The sequence below is a fragment of the Chinchilla lanigera genome, unplaced genomic scaffold, assembly GCF_000276665.1.
Source record: "Chinchilla lanigera isolate Chin_1 unplaced genomic scaffold, ChiLan1.0 scaffold00038, whole genome shotgun sequence".
Classification (NCBI taxonomy): domain Eukaryota; kingdom Metazoa; phylum Chordata; class Mammalia; order Rodentia; family Chinchillidae; genus Chinchilla; species Chinchilla lanigera.
Window position 1 is genome coordinate 4,640,844 of NW_004955439.1, and position 19,208 is coordinate 4,660,051.

General features: G+C 44.7%; 1 protein-coding gene across 2 annotated transcripts in view; it reads right to left on the bottom strand.

Moving 5' to 3' along the window:
* Window positions 1-19,208, bottom strand: part of Zdhhc14 (zinc finger, DHHC-type containing 14) — a 275,437-nt gene that overhangs the window by 23,190 nt on the left and 233,039 nt on the right. For both annotated transcript variants that reach the window (XM_005390535.2, XM_005390534.2), the window contains exons 4-7: window positions 16,318-16,455; window positions 13,110-13,158; window positions 2,640-2,742; window positions 1,265-1,374 (exon numbers count right to left, since the gene is read on the bottom strand). In XM_005390535.2, the coding sequence (XP_005390592.1) occupies window positions 1,265-1,374; window positions 2,640-2,742; window positions 13,110-13,158; window positions 16,318-16,455 (400 nt within the window). The remainder of the gene's footprint in view (window positions 1-1,264; window positions 1,375-2,639; window positions 2,743-13,109; window positions 13,159-16,317; window positions 16,456-19,208) is intronic.

A 19,208-nucleotide genomic window follows, 5' to 3' on the forward strand; every position in this document is an offset into this window, starting at 1 on the left:
AGTGGCCTCATTCTAGAGATCTTGCCTGCCTCTTCCTGCCAGCTCCCCACCATGATGTCACCGAGGAGCAAGTCAGGGGTCTCCTATTACCCTCAGTTTAGGGGGAGAGAGGCATACTGGCCTCCCAACTTTCCAAAAAACTGCAAAAGGATCTCCTGCTGGTCACCCAGTGGCCCCACGGTGATTCACATCAGCAGCAGTCGGTTCCATAAGCAGCGGCCTGGATACGTGTGTGGGCTAGGGCTTTGCATCACTTTACTTCCCTAGTGAGAGTTCCCTGAGGCTGGTGATAACTTGAGGTGTGCATTCCACAAGCACACTACAGTGGAGACAATCAGTGGCCTGTGAGGTTTCTCTCTGTCTTACAAATTTAGAGGCTACAAGGGAGGAAGTAGCAATAGATTGGAAACACATCCAGAAACCCATCCTGGTAAGCTTGCTCAATCAATATTTGTTGATGATTAATCTGTGGGAAATATTCTACTTAGGTGTAACTCACAAATAATCAAACACTGGTTGTAGTTTGAACTTGCAAGGCTTTGACCTGGAGGCAGCATGCACCTGTGGATACACAAACTGGTGTATCTACTAGCTGTGTGATGTGGGGCACTTGGTTTAAATTCTGTGCCTCAGTTTCTCCATCCATAAAATCATAGACATTAATATCTACCTCACGGGGACAGAGTAAGGCTAAAGAGTAGCTCAACAAATGTCTGCTATTGCCATGATTAATATCATTTTCGTCCCCACAATCCCAGCTACTCCAGCCCGTGCTTCTACAGGTTGTGTAATTGTGTCCTATACGTGTGTCCTGGCTACCTGCCATGCTAACCACAGCTCCCTGCTTGTCACAGATGCTCCCTGTCAATAATTAACAGTGTCATGTGCTTCAATTTTCCTACTTTGAGATTTTAGTGTACTTTCCCCCAAATCTGACCCAAATCAAGACCAAAAAAAAATGTGAAGTGTGAAACACCTTCATAATGGGGCTGTAATTTGTGTGTCTTACTCTGACACAGGTGGTTCTGATTTGAATCTCATCACCTGACCTTAAGTAGCTGAACACGGTGGTTCAAGCTGGTGGGACAGTGTCCAAGGCCGTGTCTACATGGCACCAAGAGGAAAAGCTGAGCTGGCTGTCATGTGTGGGTGTGACCTGCTCCACCTGGTAGGGACCAGGCCTCGGCTTTATGTAGCCTGTACTGACCCAGCTACAGTGCTTTGCACAAGATCTGCTAAGAGCATGATGCTTTCTGAATCTTACCTTGGAGAGATGGGCCCACATAGGGCAACACAGCAATTTGTAAAGATATTTCCATAGCTGTAGGGATTGTAATTTTCTTTACCTCTTTTATTTGACCAAGATCCTTTAATCTGAAAGAAAAGGAAAATTAGTAGCACACAATATCCTTCATTCTGATGCCGCAGTTTAGGCAAACCAGACCATGACAAACCCATGAAGAATGCACATTAAACTCTACTCATTTCTTCACCAGGAGAAACTGAGGTACCTTTCTAAAGGGAAATGGTCATTCTACCCCAAACATGGAAATATCCCCAGTGTGTTAAATGAGGGAGAGAGTAACAGTCTCTGGAGACAATAATGTTATTTGCATCACACGATACTAAAAAGTCCTGTCATACAAGCCCGTGGAGACTTTCTCATACTCACATCTAGTGCCCTAAACAGTAATTAAATGAATAGTAGCTAAAAAATTTAATGTGGCTCCCAAACTTGTCATTTAGACTGTAAGAATTCAGTTTCACAGTCTAGCTAAAAGAGTCAGTCTTGCAGACTCTAATATTCATAGTTAACAAATCAAATTAACTGCCTTAGTAATCTATTACCACATGTATTTTTATCAGCACCAATTTTTCTGAAGTTTTTGTTTAAGGTAACCTGACTTATTTTGAGGCATTTAATTCATGGATATAGAATTATAGATGCACACTTCTGTTGAAATCCAAGAAATAATAACAATAAGGGTATTTTCCCATATTAAGATTCCCGCATTTAATCTTTTTTTTCTACTTGCATTTTATGTACAGGTGGGGCAATTTTCTTCAAAAACTAAGACATTAAATCTGGAAAGCAGATTCACTCACCTGATTACTCCAAGAGTGCCACAGTTTCTATTAGGGAAAATGTGACAAGTTGTTTCCAAAATCATTTAAGAGGAATAGAACCTTGTTAGGCCAGAGCTGGGAGTTACTTACTAATTTTATTATCTAACGGACATGGTTAGTAAAGATCAGGTGAGCCAGGTATGGTGGCACATGCCTATAATTCCAACATTCTGAGAGGCTGAGGCAGGAGGATCTCAAATTTGAGCCCAGTCTGAGCAATTTGGTGACTTAGTGAGATCTCTCAAAAAATCATTTTTTAAAAATGGGGCTGGAGATATAGTTTTCTGCAAAAGCCCTGGGTTCAATCCTAGTACTGGGAAAAGAAAAAAAAAGATTAGGAGAATGTAGAGATGTCCAAGAAAGACCTGTAGGATGACACATGATGTGGTTTCACTGCATCCTTCGCTCCCATGGGCTCTTATCTGGGTTGGGATGCATGCAGGAAGATGGCCCCTGACTTTTCCCTTCCTTTTCCTCTTCCACTGCTAATCGTAATGGAGCTGGAAACTTACATCTTCATTTGTTGTCTGGTTGGAGCTGATCAAGTACGTGTGGAAACCTGAGAGGCCAACGATGGACCACACAGAGAAGAAGCACACCACGGCCTCTAGCACGGTGGCACCGAGTCAAGGAGGTAACTGGAGAGTAGGATGCCTGCAGATTAGGGACCAATGCCTGTGGACTGGGTCCCAGGCTTCTTGCATCGGGACCTTGCAATGAGGCCTTGCCCCATTTCTTGCTGTCTCATCCACAGCAATTTTCTCTCTATCCAGAGGGAGACCTCCAGGGCAGGGACCATGACATAATCCCGTCATCCCCCCACAGAGGGGCACTTGTGGCTCTGTGACTGGTAGGCTCCCTGAGCATCACTTACTTTTTTATGGGGGGCAATGTCCCAACTGTTCTCCCTACTCGATCTTTACCGTCTGTGACTCACAGGAAAGTCAAGGACTGAGGCCTCCAAATCAGGAAGCTCACTGCTTTGAGCTGGCGGCAGCTCAGGCCTTTAATGCAAGGTCTACATAGAGATGATAGTAGTGACAGAGGTATCTCTCCCCATTAGGATGACTTCTGAGGTCCAGAGATTTCTGCCTCAGTGGACCAGCTATTCTTGGCTCAAAAAGGAGGAGAGAGAGAAGGTTGAAGCCTCTGAACTGGGGAGCATTTCTCAGAGTGGCATCGGGGTGGGGATACTGCTACTTAGGGGACCTTTTTCCAGCTCCTCAGCCAATCCCTGACATACAAGGCTGTTGGGAAATATGACTTCCTCCTGAGGGCAGCTGGGGAGAGAAGTCAGGAGTCCCACCTGATACATGACCACCAACAGAGAAACAGCTGAGACCAGTCCCCCAAAAGCTTGGCAATTGGAAGGGAAGAGAAACCTTTCCTATCCCACAAGTGTTTATAAGATTCTATTTGGATACAGACGTTTCTCAGGAAAAACCCCATTCATCATGGGGAGGAGGTTTAAATACACATCTTGCATTCCACTGTTGGTGAATTATAGGCTGGGGAAAGCCAGCCTGTGTGATTTCCCCTGGCTGCTAAGAATGGGAGCCATACCAATCATGCTGTGATATGTCACCATTGATTTTTCCAGGTTGGAGAAAATTCATCTTTAGAGCAGAGAGCTCAATACATTACCCAGTGCAGTGCCATAATCTGCCACAGTACGACTGACAAATGTTATTGTCCAGCACATAAAATGGGAGGAAAGAACGGGCTCTTGTCTGTGTACTGTCAGCATCACAGTAAGCCACAGGGGCTGTTTTTGGAGAAGCAGTGGTTGGGAGGACCCACAGAGGCAAGAGAGATGCAGAGAAGCAGTCCTGACTGGGGGCTGCCATGGGGCCAGGCAGGTCTCTGCTTCTCCCAGGGTTAGCCTGGTGGGCAAACAGCTATCCTGGACTCTGTGTGTACATGGAGACTAGTGCATGTGGCAGATTGTCTTGTTCTCAATGGCTTTCCCACAGGTCAGGGCTCACAGATGCCCCTACTGCACAAGAGGGGACAGCCTGGGGAAGTAGTCCAGGTGGGATTCATATCCTGCACTGTCTGGAAAGAAGAGGTGGAGTCCGAGGAAAAGGATGACATAAACAGAGGGGATACTGAGTCAGGGAAACTGGGCTGTGCAAGAGGCAGTGATGCTAGCAATGCGTTTGCATCGGCTGGAAGGAAAAGACAAGAGAAAGGTCAAAGGAGAGGGAACCAGAGACTCAAGAGGACAAAGAACAGAACCAAAGATGTGTTCACTGAATAACACATGAGAGCCAAGCTTCAACCTCAGAAATATGGATGGGTCACCAGACATTTGCAGTCCAGGCAGAATGATGATGATGTTGATGGTGAAGTCAAAATAGAGATAATGTTCATTCGTGTGAACTGTATAAAAACTGGCATGTAAAAGTGGGGAAGAATCACACCAGGTTGAGGGGCTCCTGCCCATGATTTGGCTGCTGCTCCTTTTACAACTCTGCCTACAACTACTGCCTGCATTAGGAAGCAGAGTGACCAAGGGATGGGGGAGTTTTAAAAGTTTATAGCAACAACTAAAAGTGCAGCTTACTCTACTCACATCATGTCTGCTGCAGAAACATTTCACCAAGAGCAGGATGCAATGCCACTGTGAGCTCGTTGCTGTGGCAAAGCAAGGGAAGACACAAGATACTTTTGTTACCCTGTGCTTAGCTACAGTCCCATGAATCACCATCATCATTTGTAACAATGACTGCCATCTCTGATGATGTCATCAGTGTTCCAAAGGCACCACATGGATTAACTCAAACCTCAGAGCAACCCAGGAGGAAGTGTCATTCCCACTTCATAGATCAGGAAACAGAGGCAGAAGGCAGTGAAGTAAGTTGAATAAGAAGTAGTAGAGCTGGAAGTTAAATGCTAGAAGTCTGCCATGCAAATATGATGCAGTCGTGGTCTGGTTCCTTTCCCAATTCTTGCTGAGAGGCAGGTGGCCCTAGGTTGATCCCAATCCCTGCTAGGGCAACTTGGGGATACACTTGTGAGGGATTTGAGAACCTGTGAGTCCACACCCCCATTCATTCTCAAATATCCAGACACCACATCTCACTGACTCAATGACTAGATGTTGAAAACATTTATGCCATAAGAAGACTAGGAAATATGAATCTCTCTTAAATGTGTCAAAACCTGTTTATTGATTAAAAAAAAGGAGAGGAACCCAGCCAACTCTACTGAGAGCCATTCACTTAGCAGCTGAATGTTAATCGCATTACAGGTGGGGTTCAAATTGAGGCAATTGCCCCTGCCAGCCTCCTTCTCTCGTCTGTGGCCCCCAGGAAGACACCGAGCCCCTCTGCAGGCAGGGGGTTTCCTGCTTGAACTCCCCGCAGCTCCTAGGCTGAGGCTGTGCACTGAGGTACTCGGTAGATATTTACGGATTGACAAGGACTGAGACGCGCTCGCACGTAGGGGCCCCTTGAGTCCTCTAAGCCACAGAAGTGCTGGCTGGGCACAGAGCCCAGCGCAGGGTGCAGAAGAGGGCAGAAAGGACCAGCTTCCTTCCCATGGGGAACCAGGTCTGTGTTTGAAGCTCACACAGGGACATGAGACCCTGTGGACATTTAGACAATTATAAAAAATGAAGGACCATGAACCACACATCTTTAACCTTTTTGAGTACTTTCTATTTTCTCAGGAAAAAGTATACAAAGGCAATATTTCTTATAGTTTTAAGAAGCTTAATAACTCCCCTGAAGGGCACATCCCTCCCTGCTTAGATGTGCATGGGCCTCACGCATACGGGTTAAAATATCTAATTTATTCAGGTCCCTTCACTGTATAGATAGGGTCAAGTCATTCATCAGAACAGTTTGTGACCAAATGGAACTGAACCTGGTCTTCAGAGTTCAAGGAGAGCAAGAACCCTTCCTGAGATCCCCCACCGCAGCGTCACATGACAGCCATAACAGCATGGACCTCAGTGTTCAAGGTGGCAAAGTTGAGACTGTCAGTGACAGTGAACCTCGGTCACCGTCCTATGTCCACAGAGACGGCTCTGCACGAAAGACTCATCTCTGCCACATGCTGGCCTGTCTTCTCCCCACACTCTAGCAATCTGGACAAGACATTATTTTTTGCCAAGTGCCAAATTCAGATAAAATTTTTTAAGTCTATGCAGTGTAGGTTTTCATATTTTTCTGCACAAGGAATCTTCTTTAATCATGCTTTAACTTCAAACATGACCAATAGCAAATATGTATATGTATGTGTGTATATGTGTACATATACGGATATGTGTGTATATATATGTAATACACATAAACAAAACTTCTTTGGAGTCCTTAATAATTTTAAAAGTATAAAAGAGTCCTCAGGGGGAAAAGTACGAGAATTGTTGGAATAGAATAAAAAGCAGTACTGGGACACATTATTAACATTTGGAAAAGGTAAAGAATTTTAACTTACACCACACACCACAAAATCACGTCAAGGACAAGTTACTATGCTAAACACAAACAAAATATAAAGGTATCAGAGGAAAATCAAGGAAATACTTGCATAACTTTGGGGTTACAATGAAAGACACAAACGTAGGAGTCATGCAGTGTAAGGTTTATAGACTGAGTTAATTAATAAACATTTTTGCATAGAAAAGCAAATTAAAAGTCAAGTAAAGGATCAGGAGAAATGTGCTGGCAAAAGATATTTAAAGGTATATGGTGTGCCCCTGCAATCTGAGCTACTCAAGATGCTGAGGCAGGAGGATCAAAGTTTGAGGCCAGCCTGGGCAACTTAGTGGGACACTTTCTCAAAATGAAAATAAATAAAAAAATAAAGAAGGGTACCCCTGGGCTCAGTATCCAGTACTGAAAAAAAGATTATTATTGAGTATAAGCAGAGAACTCCCACATAAAAATAGAAAAGGAACAAACAATTAATAAATGGACAAAGATATGAACTGGTGCATTGTGGTAGATGAACAATATGAACAATATGATTGTTATACAGAAAATAGAAATCAAAACAATGAGATCCTACTCCCCGCAAATTGGCAAAAATGACAGGACTAATAATCCCAAGTGTTGCTGAGGCTGTAGGGACAGAGGAGGATAAATGGTTACCATCTTTTTAGCTGGTCCATCAGCATTTAAAATGTGCCTAACTTTCAACTCTGAGAATTCACAACTAGATGTCAGTCCCAGAGAAATCTTAACACTGGGCACAAGAGCTCCAGGAAAACTCACTACCTCATTTTTCTGAGCAGTAAAAAAACCCTTTGGAAATCTGAATATTTATCAATAGAAGAATAAATCACAGTCATGTACAGCTTGGTCTTCTACAAAACAGTTTAAAAAAGAAAGAGGTCTATATAAGAGTGAGATCTATATACTGCATATAAAATGTAATATAAAAAGGATAAAAATAAAAAGAATGAGATCTATGTAATGTTGTGGAAATATCTCCAGGAAATATTTAAAAATAAAATTGTAGAGTAATGCAGAGAGTAAGATCCTCTTAAGGTACCAGCAATCCCCCAATGTATGTAGGTATATGTGTGTGAATATCTCCATATCTCTATCTCTATCTCTCTTTTTCTATCGATCTATGTATCTATGTATTCCATATATATCTATGTATCTATATCTATGTATTCCAATTCTCTGGACTCCTGGAAGGACATAGGAAAACTGACAAGGATTGATACAGAAGAATAGAAGGAGGATAACGACAACATTTTTAGTTCTACTTTACTGACTATTGACAAATTCTCACAATGAGAATACATTCTTATACCATTTGGGTTATTTTAAAAGTCAAACAGCTTCCTCCCACTTTGTTATCTGATGAGAATCAGTCTGTTACTTTATGAGAATAAGGCTCAGGCTGAGTGGTTAGGAGTAGCAGGAAAGCACCTCCTTTCCTGAGCAGAGCAGGGCTGGAGTTTGGAGGACTGGGCTTCTGCTTTGTGACACTGTGAAGCGTACACTTGGGACATCACTTAACCTCTTTGCCTGGGGCAGATGTAAGCAGCACTGATACCTTTGCTTCCTGCATGCTTGGGTCCTCCGAGCACCCGCAGCTACAGGCCTGTGCTACTCTGGTCACTTTCCCACCTGGCTGCGAGGTGTCCTTTCTGTGGGCACTTGAGGCAACTCTGAGTATTCTACTAAATTCCATTAAAGCCGACAATGCCCATTAGGCTGCGGATGTCTTTTGGATGGGTGTTACAATGAATGCAAATTGGGGATAAAAAGGTTTTCTGGGGAAAGCCTCCACAAATGCAGAATCAATTACCATTTGATTTACCAACCACAGAAAATCCTTCTCATTTTGGGAGAGCTGAACAATAAGTCATGATTACAAACGACTGTAATCCCTTTCATGAGATGTTAATGCTATGTTACACTGGCGTGATGGTGGGTGGCAGGAGTTCCCCTTGCTGGGGTCTTCCTGGGGGACACCCAGGGCCCTGAGGCTTTCCTTGTATGCACATTTGTGAGGGTGTCCAGCTCTGAGAAGCCCAGGAGCCTGACAGGTGTCCCGTATATCATTCCTAGCATTCTCATTCTCAGGCACATGACATTTTTCCTCATTCATTTTGTGTGCAGGGAACTACGGGGGACCCTCCAGTTGCTTTCGGCTGATGCAGAGGTTCATGTACGTGTGTCTCTGAGGTTCTTTCAGTGAACACGTCTCAGACAGAACTCACTGGGTCTCCCCCACCCAGTGCTAGCTGCCTCCTCTTTACAGTGAGCCTCTTTCCTGGGAACCCTCAGAGGAACCTTCAGAATCAGCTTTGTCTACTCTTTGCCCTTACCCCTCTCTGTGGCACGCATCTATTATTCTACCTCTTCCCGCTGAGCTGGTCCTTGTCACTGATACCCACCTCAGAGGCCTTTCCTCTTCCAGTTATTTCACTATTTTGCCCTGTTGTGCTCCCTGTTGTAGTATGAATATTCTTAAAAACAAAACAACAAAAAGCCAGCTTCAATAATACCACTTGCCTGCCAAAATAATTGTACCTCGTAAGCCAGTGTCCAGGGTTCAGTCTTTGACATTGTCACATACCCTTCCACCCCATCAGAGACCAGCTGTCGCTGGGCCTTCCTGCTTCCCCATCACCTTTAGTGTACCTGTGTACTCATGCCATTAAGGGCAGACTAGGCACCCTGCCCCTTCCTGACCCAGCAGCCTGCAGAGCACCCTGCACATCCTTGTTTAGAGAGTGAACACAATGCCAGGCTCTGGATTTCCCTTGACACACCCTGGCACCAGTCTCCAGGCGCGGCTCACACTCCTGGGACTCTGCTAGAACCTGAGGCAGAAAGTAGTTAAGGGAAGGGCTAGACAGAGAAGGGAGTGCTGGCCTGCCTTGGAGCCTGCTTTTGGAGCTAGACCTAAGGTATAAAATAGCGAAGGAAACACCTGGGGAAAAGGGGAGGGGTCACTGGGGAGGTGCTTTCTTGGACTAATCCATTTTATTTATTTTATTGTATTTTATTTTATTATTTTATTTTTATTTTTTTTGGTTTTTCTCCGGTACCGGGAACCGAACTCACGACCTTGCGCTTGCCAGGCAGGCGCTTTGCCGCTGAGCTAAATCCCCAGCCCCTTGACTAATCCATTTTATAAGTTAAACGTTAGCACAGGACCAGGATGTCCAGGTCTAAAACAATGGGAAAAGCTGGCCAAGCAACTTAGCTTATCCACAGTAAGTCTCTGCACATGCACTCGGTGGTCTTCTGCTATCCCTGGTTGACCCCAACTCTAATTATCATGTCACTGACATGAAGATTTGATCTTTCTGTGGGCTTTGGACACCATGACAATTCCACTAAGGGCCACAAAAAGGAAAAAAAGCTGGGTGTGGTGGCACATGCCTGTAATCCCAGCACTCACAAGGCTAAGGCAGGAGGATCGTTGTGAGTTTGAGACCAGCCTGGGCTACAAAGTGAGCTCAAGGTCAGCCTGAACTGCATAGCTAGATCCTGTCTCAAAAAGCCAAGAAAAAAGGGGAGGGGTGGGGGAAATTCTACCACCAATGGAGGGGCTGAGGGAAGTCACTCATTGATCACAGTCATATTTTTCAGAGCAAATCCTCAATCCCACCCTAAACCCGAAGGCTTAAAACCTCTAACACCAAGCGCCCTGAGTACTGTGAGCTCTTCTCCCTGAAAAGATACCCAGTGGAGCGTATCTTGTCCTTTTTCTTTCAAGTCCATCTTTGATCCTGCTGCTATTCTTGGGTGTCCTGCTCAATTCTTTGTTTAAGACATCAAGAATTTAGGCAAGACTCCACCCCAACAACAAACTCCAACCCAATAACAAACCCATTGTCTTCCAAAGCCCTGTGCAGGGGCCATGGGCCACAGGCTTTCCTGATTTCCCTGCAGCCTCACAGCTTCCTCTGACTCCAAGAACAGTCTCTGTCTTTTTTTTTAATGGCACCTAAGACTTACTCTGCTTTGAGACACCTCAATTAAAGCCCAGATCTGGGCACCAGCAGATGTTTGTGGAAGAGAAGAAAGAGGGGTTAGTGTGTTTGTACTTTTTGTTCATCACCTTATCCACCCTATCCCCTTGGATTGAATGTGCCGCCAGGGTCTGTTGAACTTGACTTTGTAACCCGCATGTTTGGCATGGTGGGTGTTCAGGAACGTGACTTCGTAGGAAATAGCATCTGAGTGCATCTCTTTGTTGGAACCTGCCTGTCTGGGTAAACTGAGGACCCATTCATTTGGAGAACAATCTCCTTTTGGCTCTTTCTCTGGGGAAGGGTGGTGGTTCTCACAGAACCACGGTGGGGCAGCTGCCTCTCTGCCTATGGCCATGACCTGAGGTCTCCTCCCTACCGTTTTTGCTTTGCTGACAAAAGATCAAAGGGAGGCAGTGGAGGCAATGGGAGGGGAAGGAAAAAAGAAGAAGAAGAGAGGGACCAGTCATGGATTCTGTGATTGGAAAGTAGTGCTCCCTCCCAGTAGCCCAGCACCCAACCCTCTTCTCTCACCACTGACAGGGCTGTAGTGTAGACTGGGAAAGGGCCTGCTAAGTCCCTTTACCCACAGCTGTCTGTGACTCCCTATTGTCCCCACCAGACATGATCTAGTTTTGCATACCATCTAGTCTTGGTTTCCTTATTGTAGGAGTGTTTCTTTTCTCCTGAAGTCCTGTTGGGTTTTATGTGGGTGTGATGAAGAACTTGTAGTTCATCAATGTCTCCTTCATTTATTTTCCTACTTCGGATAAAGTGTCTTGATTGTTAATGGGTTTTGTTTTGAATCTCTCCCTCAGTGACATTTTTAGTTGGAGAGTAAATCCTCCTTAAGAAACCTTTGTCTGAGCTCTGTTTTCCATGAAAATATTTTTATACCATGGTCAAGAGACCAGATACGAGGCCACTAAAAGTCTGAAAATACAAGTTATATTCTTGTCTGAGAGCAATCTGCTGACATCACTAGCAAAGATTACACTAGCCTCAGTTCTGTGCTCAGGTAATTCAGCTCAGAAATTTTCTCTAGTGTTAAGAACTTGGAACTTTAAAGGTCCCTGCTCTGGAGACTGAAAGTCTAAAGAAGCATAGCTATTGCCATCAGTCAAAGGACAGCTTGTGTGAGCATTCTAGCCTGTCCATAAGCATGTAATGTCACAGTACACAAGCATGTACTGTCACAGATCACTCTTACCCAACATTCACTGATGACCAGCATGTCTTCATGTTGCAACTGATTCCCTGAAGGACTGAGACAAGTCTGACCTCAGGAAATAAGACAAGGGTTGGCTTTAAGATATGCAGCAAAACATCCTCTGGAAATAGGAGGGCACAGAGAGGTGATGCTAGTGGGGATATGGTCCCTGGTGGGGTTGCAGAGAGGGACGAAGGATGGCAGTTTTCAATGGGCCTGTTCCTAGCACAGATGAAACCGTAGGCATTCCCTGGTCACCTATTCTCCCAGCAAAATTCCAGCTAACGCCAGCTTCCCATATCATTAGTAGAAGACAGGACATATCTGGGGAATTCATTTTCCAAGTTTCCTACGTTTATCACCCCTACGTTCCTGGTCCCCTCCCACAATACAAATTGCATTATAACTATTTTAGCAGACTATAAAAGCGAGACTCCTAACCAACATCCTAGCCTGTCCATAAGCACAGAGGAACCAGAGATGAGGCACTGTCCAATATGTGAATACATATATATTACCTATGGTAATAGGAGTTCAAGTGCAATTTACCCAGTTACATGAAGAGGAAAGAAAACTGGGTCTCAAGGAACCAGGTCAGCAGGTTCAGCTGGCTGACTCCACACTCATAAGGATAATCGGAAACCTGTTCAAGTTGAAGCCCATCCAAGCACTCATCGAGTGAACACTTTTCTACTAAGGTTCTAAGTACTATGGTGGGTACCCATTTAGCTCATTTGGAGGATGGAAAATAGTCCTCAGTGATCCAAATAACCTGAGATTAATCATCTTGAGTCCCTTCAGGGCTGTGAAAGGGAGTTCTGTTTCTAGACACAACACAGGCCACCTACCCTTCCCAGAGGAATGCCACCTCGCACCCCAGGTGCAGTCTATCTGCAGGGGAGTCTGCCCTGGTGGCTGTGCACCCAGACCCACACAGGGGCACCCATGAGTTTTCTATATGGACTACCTGCCAAGCCAAACGAGATCAGGTGGAGCTCCCAGCCTGGCTGCTCCCAGCATAGTCCGATTTAACACCAATAAATGCTGGTTTCTGGGGGTGGGCAAAATTCACACTTGGCTTTCTGCTGGAAGAGCACTTCAATGTAGACAAGACTAGATGAGTCACTTAGAGATTTAAGTTCGTACGCCATTTTTTCATGCAAGTGACTATTTGAGAGTCCTTGGATGCTTCACAGAATGAAAAAGGTTAAGATTTACAAGAAGAAAAGCCAAGGCCAAAGATGAGGAGATAAGAAGGTGGATGTCAGTGAAATACAGAACGCAGCAGCTCTAGACAAGTGGAACCACCAGAAAGGATATCTCGCAGGACTGTCCTTAAGGGCATTGAGGAATCCTGTTTGCTGTGAACCTGTGGGAATGAAATCAACATTTAGTATCTGACAATGATCTCCAGAATAAGAAGCCTCATGCTGAGAGCTCATCTACATAAAAATAATAGATGTCTAAAGATCAATTAAATAATTATATTTGGTAAGTGCTATGGCACCCAGTTTACTGATCAGAGATTGAGAATCCACCAAAGTTATTCAACAAGAAAATGCAGATTCATAATTAGACCCAACATCTGCATGATATCTTTTCAATAAAAGCAGATGGATGTCTGCATACTTTCCCATAAATTATAGTTTTGATTACTTCTTTGTTTTCTTCATTGTAATGGGAAAACAGAATACTATATACATTTTTCCCTTCAAATTTAACTTATGACCCTAGAAATTCTATAGACTAGTCTACATATGATACAGACTTCTTTCTCTACAGAGTAAACAAAGTTGTAAAGCTAAAGTTTATTGCTGACTATGGGCTTAAGATGTTTTAATATGAGTTTGTCTGTGCAAGAAAACATTTCTCTAGAAGCTGCAGTAAAGGTGCATCTGATGAACGGCATTTTTAAATGTACTGGCATCATGATTTTTAAAGGAAAAGCCTACGCAGAGAAGTCTTAAAAATCTCATATTGGGTCATAACATAGGGTCCCTCTGTGCCATATGAAGCCACTGTGCTTTGGGGGACAGAATGTGGCCCTCACTCAGCAGAACTGGTTGAGACCACACTGGGGCTGCTGCATTCCTGTGCTGTTTAATTGGCATGGTTGCAAGATGGGAATTAGTAAGAGACAGGGTCCCGGGCCCTGCTGGGTAACCGGAAAATGTGTCCCATTCTGGAAAGGTGAAGGGCCTCAGCTTCGCAATTTTACCTGAGCTCCTCTCCCATCTCATCCACTTCCCACACTAGGGCACAAAGATGTACCGAGTGGTCATGGGCAAACATAATTTTGAGGCAAAATGAGGAGACCCAAAGAAATTATTTCTTTCTCTACTAAACTCACAATGTATCTTTGCCTAAACTCTCCTTCTCCTTAAAGAAATCCAGACTTGACTGTCCCAGGAAACCTGGAGACCAGAGTTTTCCCACTCTCCCTGCCACCCCTCACCCAGAAGGGAGCACCCAGGTAGGGCAACCCAACTGCTCTGAGACGGCTCGACCTCTGCCTGGGTACGCTGAGCCTCGTGGGGACACAGGGACCACGTAAAACCTCTGACCTTCCTGAAGGCATTATGTGTCCAGTGAGTATTTCGTGGGGGCTGTTGGGGGATACAGAAAGGGGAAAGGAAAAGCTTCGTTTTCCTCCAGATTATTCAGATATTTTGCACAGTAGATGGATAATATTAAAGCATAAACTATAGTAATCTCCAGTTTGCTGGATGGAGAGTGAGTGAGACTTTAGTGAAGGTGGAAGTGAAATGTACATTATAGCCTGACTGTGCAGGCAGGGGGCAGACTGGAAATTGTGTGACATGTGTGAGTGTGTGGGTGAATATCACAGGCATGAGGCACGCAGGTGTGAGTGGATGTGGGTGTGTAAGAGTGTGAGTTTGTGAGAGTGTGAAGTTGTATGAGTGTGGGTGAAGATGTATGTGACAGAGACTGTGTGTGTTTTCCTGGAGTTTACATCATTGAGCAAGTAAAAACTGGTCCTACATAACTAAAATGTAGGCCAAGGCCATACACAAAATTCAACAGTATGTATGAAAGCACTTTGAACCTGTCAAAAGTGATATAACAATGTAAGGTAAAATACTACCGTTTAGTGTCACATGTGTGGTGGAGTTGGTGCCTATTTATTTTCTGGTTATGTCCACAAATGCTTCTTTGAAAATAACATATAACATTCTAGGCTTTCTCTCTGCTTTTTTGTCTGTGAATCCACAGAGAGGTGCCTGGCTCAGTTTCTGCCAGGTTGGGACTCTGAAAATGGAGAGAAAGAGGCCTCTACAGAGCCACCCACAACACCCAGCTGGCACGGAAGAGGACCCCAAGGAGTATAAATCATCTCTTGAAAGCCACTAAGATAGAGCTTTCATGCATATATTACAAATTACAAGTTCAGGTCACATTTGTACAACAGGATTATGGTCCGAAAGAATGGGAACTAGGATTGACACTATCTGTGAGAATTTGGATAGTTCATTTAGTGGCCACCGTGGACTAATGTTCATAGAGGCTCAATGCGAATCACTCAGTACTCCACACCGCAGCCCTCACGCAGACCCAATGCAAGAAGGGGACAGAAGTCTCAGCCGGCTCCATTTGTGGGTCAGCACTACTGTGGCTGGAAAGTGAGGCCTCTGTTCAGATACTTCTAGAAACACGCCAGAGAGAAGCTGTGTACTTGGCAAAGGGTGGTTGTCCCTCAGGAATGTGGACAAGAGGCGAGGCTGGCCTTTACTCTTGCTAGCCACACTCTAATGGAAGTTTGAGGGGTTAAATTTATAGTTCAAAGTCAACTGACTTCCTTCTCATCACTCACTATCGTAGGGAAGTGAATGACCAGGAGAAAAAGACACTCTAAGTCATGACCTCCAGAAGGGGGAATGGGAAAATGCCATTTGTTTAGGCAAATATATTAAGATCATTTACATCTAAATCTATTTTTTAATAAAGTTGCTTTCTTTATATCCTAGGGGTGGTTTGCTCATTTCTAGCAGATAACTGAATACCTCATTAAGTGTATATTCTTAACATCTACATATATATGTAAAATAAAACCTTGTCTTTATCCTTACATATGTTTTCCATAGGGGGGGATGACTTCCTGCATAAGTTGATATCCTAAGAGTACAGGTTCTAGTATTCAGTGGCTGTCACTACGTCCTTCCCGTAAAAGGTGGGGGTGTATTTTATGGGCTCCCTTAGCAGAAGTCACTGACATTGGAATGGGGGTAGGTGTTGTTAGGGAAGAAGCCTTGTTAATGGAAATGAATCCTGGTCTAGGTGTGATCTCAGAAGCCGCTGCCGGAAGGACAGTGTCGGGGCACAGGGAGGGGTGAAGAGGGATGGAGGAAGTGAAAAATGGAAAGGGGCAGGCAGGAAGTGAGGAGGGGAAATGGGGAGAGAGAAGGAAGAGAAAGCCCGAAATGATTAAAATATTAAATCAAAATTAAATCAGAAAACCGAGGTCAGGCAAATGGTTACATACATAATCTGATTTCGCCAGCATACTTACGAAGAATGACGTGGGTGATAACGAATGCAAATATAAAGACTGTCAGAAAAGACAGGGATAAAATAAACATATAAAAAAATCTGTAGTTTCTTTTCCCCACACAGTTGCCTACCCAGGGACAGTGGTGATCAAACCGTTCTGAAATGAGAGGCAGAAAAAGAAAAGTGGAAATCAATTAATAAAATGACTTTTTACTTGATGGATCCCCTTCCCCCATACTCTACTAATAACATCACAAAACAATAGCATACCGCAGATCTCCAAATTAACTATTCAGGTGCTTACATTATTCTTTCACCAGAACCCAGCTGTTTCAAAATCTAAGTGTATCTACAGTTCACAAATGGTCACTGTAAGTAGGAATACAGATTCTCATTAGAATTAGAAAGGTAAAGATTTCCCTCTTTCTTGAAGGAAAGCTTCACGCAGTCACAGAGCAATCCTCAGTTAAGACGGTGCTAGCACCTTCTGATGGGTGTCAGCCTGCGCCAGGCTGGATGTACTGGTATAGTAGGTGGCCATAAAGAGAGGTCACAAGGGACCTGGGGCAGGACAGAGGGACAATCTTTTGTCTTCACATCCCAGTTACACATGCTTCACATAAACTATTCACAAACGTTAATGCATTTGGCCTCCAAACATTTCTATGAAGAAAATGATGTTGCCCTATTTTATAGGTGAACAGAGGTTTGAGAATACAGAGGCTGCAGACAGAGTGCAGCCAGCTCATAGGCAGTAGAAGTAGCAGCCGAGCCAGGGTTTTGGGAGTTGCTCGCTCTCCTGCTGCATAGGTTGCCCCTGGTGCTCAGTAATGACAGCGTGCTGAGCTCTGGCATCAGTATGTCGTCACTCCATGGTACCCTGAGTACAAACGCGAGGCCCGGAATGCGTTTATGATTTGCTCTTCCCCTTACAAGTGATGGCAAAGTGCTTCTCTTTACTACTCAGCTGCTCTTGTATTCAGGAGCATCACTCAGTGTCATTCTAACACAGCTGCTCACATCAGGCTACCTGCAGTGCCTTCGGGGAGGAAAATGCTCAGGATACAATTTAGCTTTGTACTCCCGGCTCTTTCCAAATCTCGCTTTCTGCACAATCTTCTTGGTATATTATGTGCTTTAAAAACATACAGAGAAGGCTCTATAAGGTGTGACTACACAAATAAAACAGACCAGGGCAGGTGGTCAGTTTCTTGATCCTCTCCTCATGTGTCATAAAACCACTCACCTCACAGGTGATGCTGAATACCTGTTTCTTGAAAAGGGTTCAAGGACACCTGCATGAGGGTTGGTGGCACTGGAATTGTAAGGGAATCTCTGTGGCCAGCAAGTGTAACCAATCTTAGCAGAGGACATGAGGACAAATTTCAGAGCTCACTGGCTTGGTGACAACCCAATGGCCCATAAAAAGCTGACACTCGACCGAGGTAATTACCTTCGGCATACCCGTGTGAGTTACATGCTAACACTGCCATTCAGTTCTGAGTAAAAACAGCCTCACTGGGGTCAAAGGGAGGGTGAGATAAACAGGTGGAGCACAGAGAATGTTTAGGGCAGTAGAAATACCCTGGATAATGGTAGATAATATCATGTATTTGTCTAAAGCCGTAGAATGTACAAGGTCAAAACAACGAGCCCCAGTGCAAACCATGGGCTTTGGATGATTCTAGCATATCAATGTAGGACCGGCAAGTGGGACAAATGTGCCCACGCTTGTGGCGGGGTGTTGATAATGGGATAAAGAGAGGTAGTTCCTGGTGGGTGTATATAGGCACTCTCCATACCTTCCTCTCAATTTTGCTGAGCCTAAAACTGCTCTAAAAATTAGAGTTTTTACATATTGCACAATCTTCACCTTCTCAAGTCACTGATCTGCAGTCTGTATGAGAGGTCTATAAGAAGTACAAAAAGAAAAAAAAAGTCGGATTTCCTTAGCTAAGTCTTTTAGGCTGCTGCTTGGAGATAACCATTTTTCTTTAAATCCAACTAGAAAATGAGAATAAGAGTGGATCTCACAGTGAAGACAGTGCTGGGTGAGAATCTCCCTCCAGCCATGTGGGGAACACAGGGCAGGGTGGGGAGGTTCACTGACACCAGAAACCCCATGAAGGACAGAGGTCCTGGGTCTCTGAAGCAGAGGCACAGTACAAAGAAGTGACAGGTGGTGGGTTGGTACTGCCTGGGTCCTGGAGACGCCTTGGGAAACCATCACTCTGTGAGGGGTGTGGACTGAGGCTCCCTAGCAGCTCTGACCTGGAAGTCATTTCTGTTTGGAAACTTGTTTATTGAAAACTTTTTTTTGGCTGATAAAATCTCACAAAAACTGCAGGCATGCTGGGAAATTCTTTCACTGGCATGTCTCATGTCCCCGTTGTTCTGTGGTTGAGGTCATGGTGGTCAGTGGGCCCAGCAAAAGTGGAGCCCAAGGCCCAGGAGAGCCCCCACCCCAACCCTGTGCCCCTCCCCTGTGCTCCTGCCTGGTTCCTGCTTTCCTCCCAGGTTGCTGTGGGTGAGCAGCCGAGGCTCAGTGTACCTTGCTCCTCACCATAGCCGTCTCTCTTTTTCCTCATCTTTTCATCCCAAGGGTCAGATACTAACCGCATCCTGACATCATCAGATGGTTGCCTTCAGTGACAGACTCCTGCTGAGACCCTACTGGCAGCCTAGACTGTCCTTCCGGAGAGACTTCTTGTCATCCCTCAAACACCAGCCTCCCCAGACTCCCAGCTGCCCACTGTCCCACCCAGAACCCGAGGCACCATTTGGACCCATTCTTCCTTTTTCCCCATATCCAACCCCCAAGCAAGCCCGTCAGATCTGACTTGCCTTTATCTACACTCATGTGAGTGTTACTCATTTTTGTCTACTGAAACACTGATTGTGCTCTAAGCC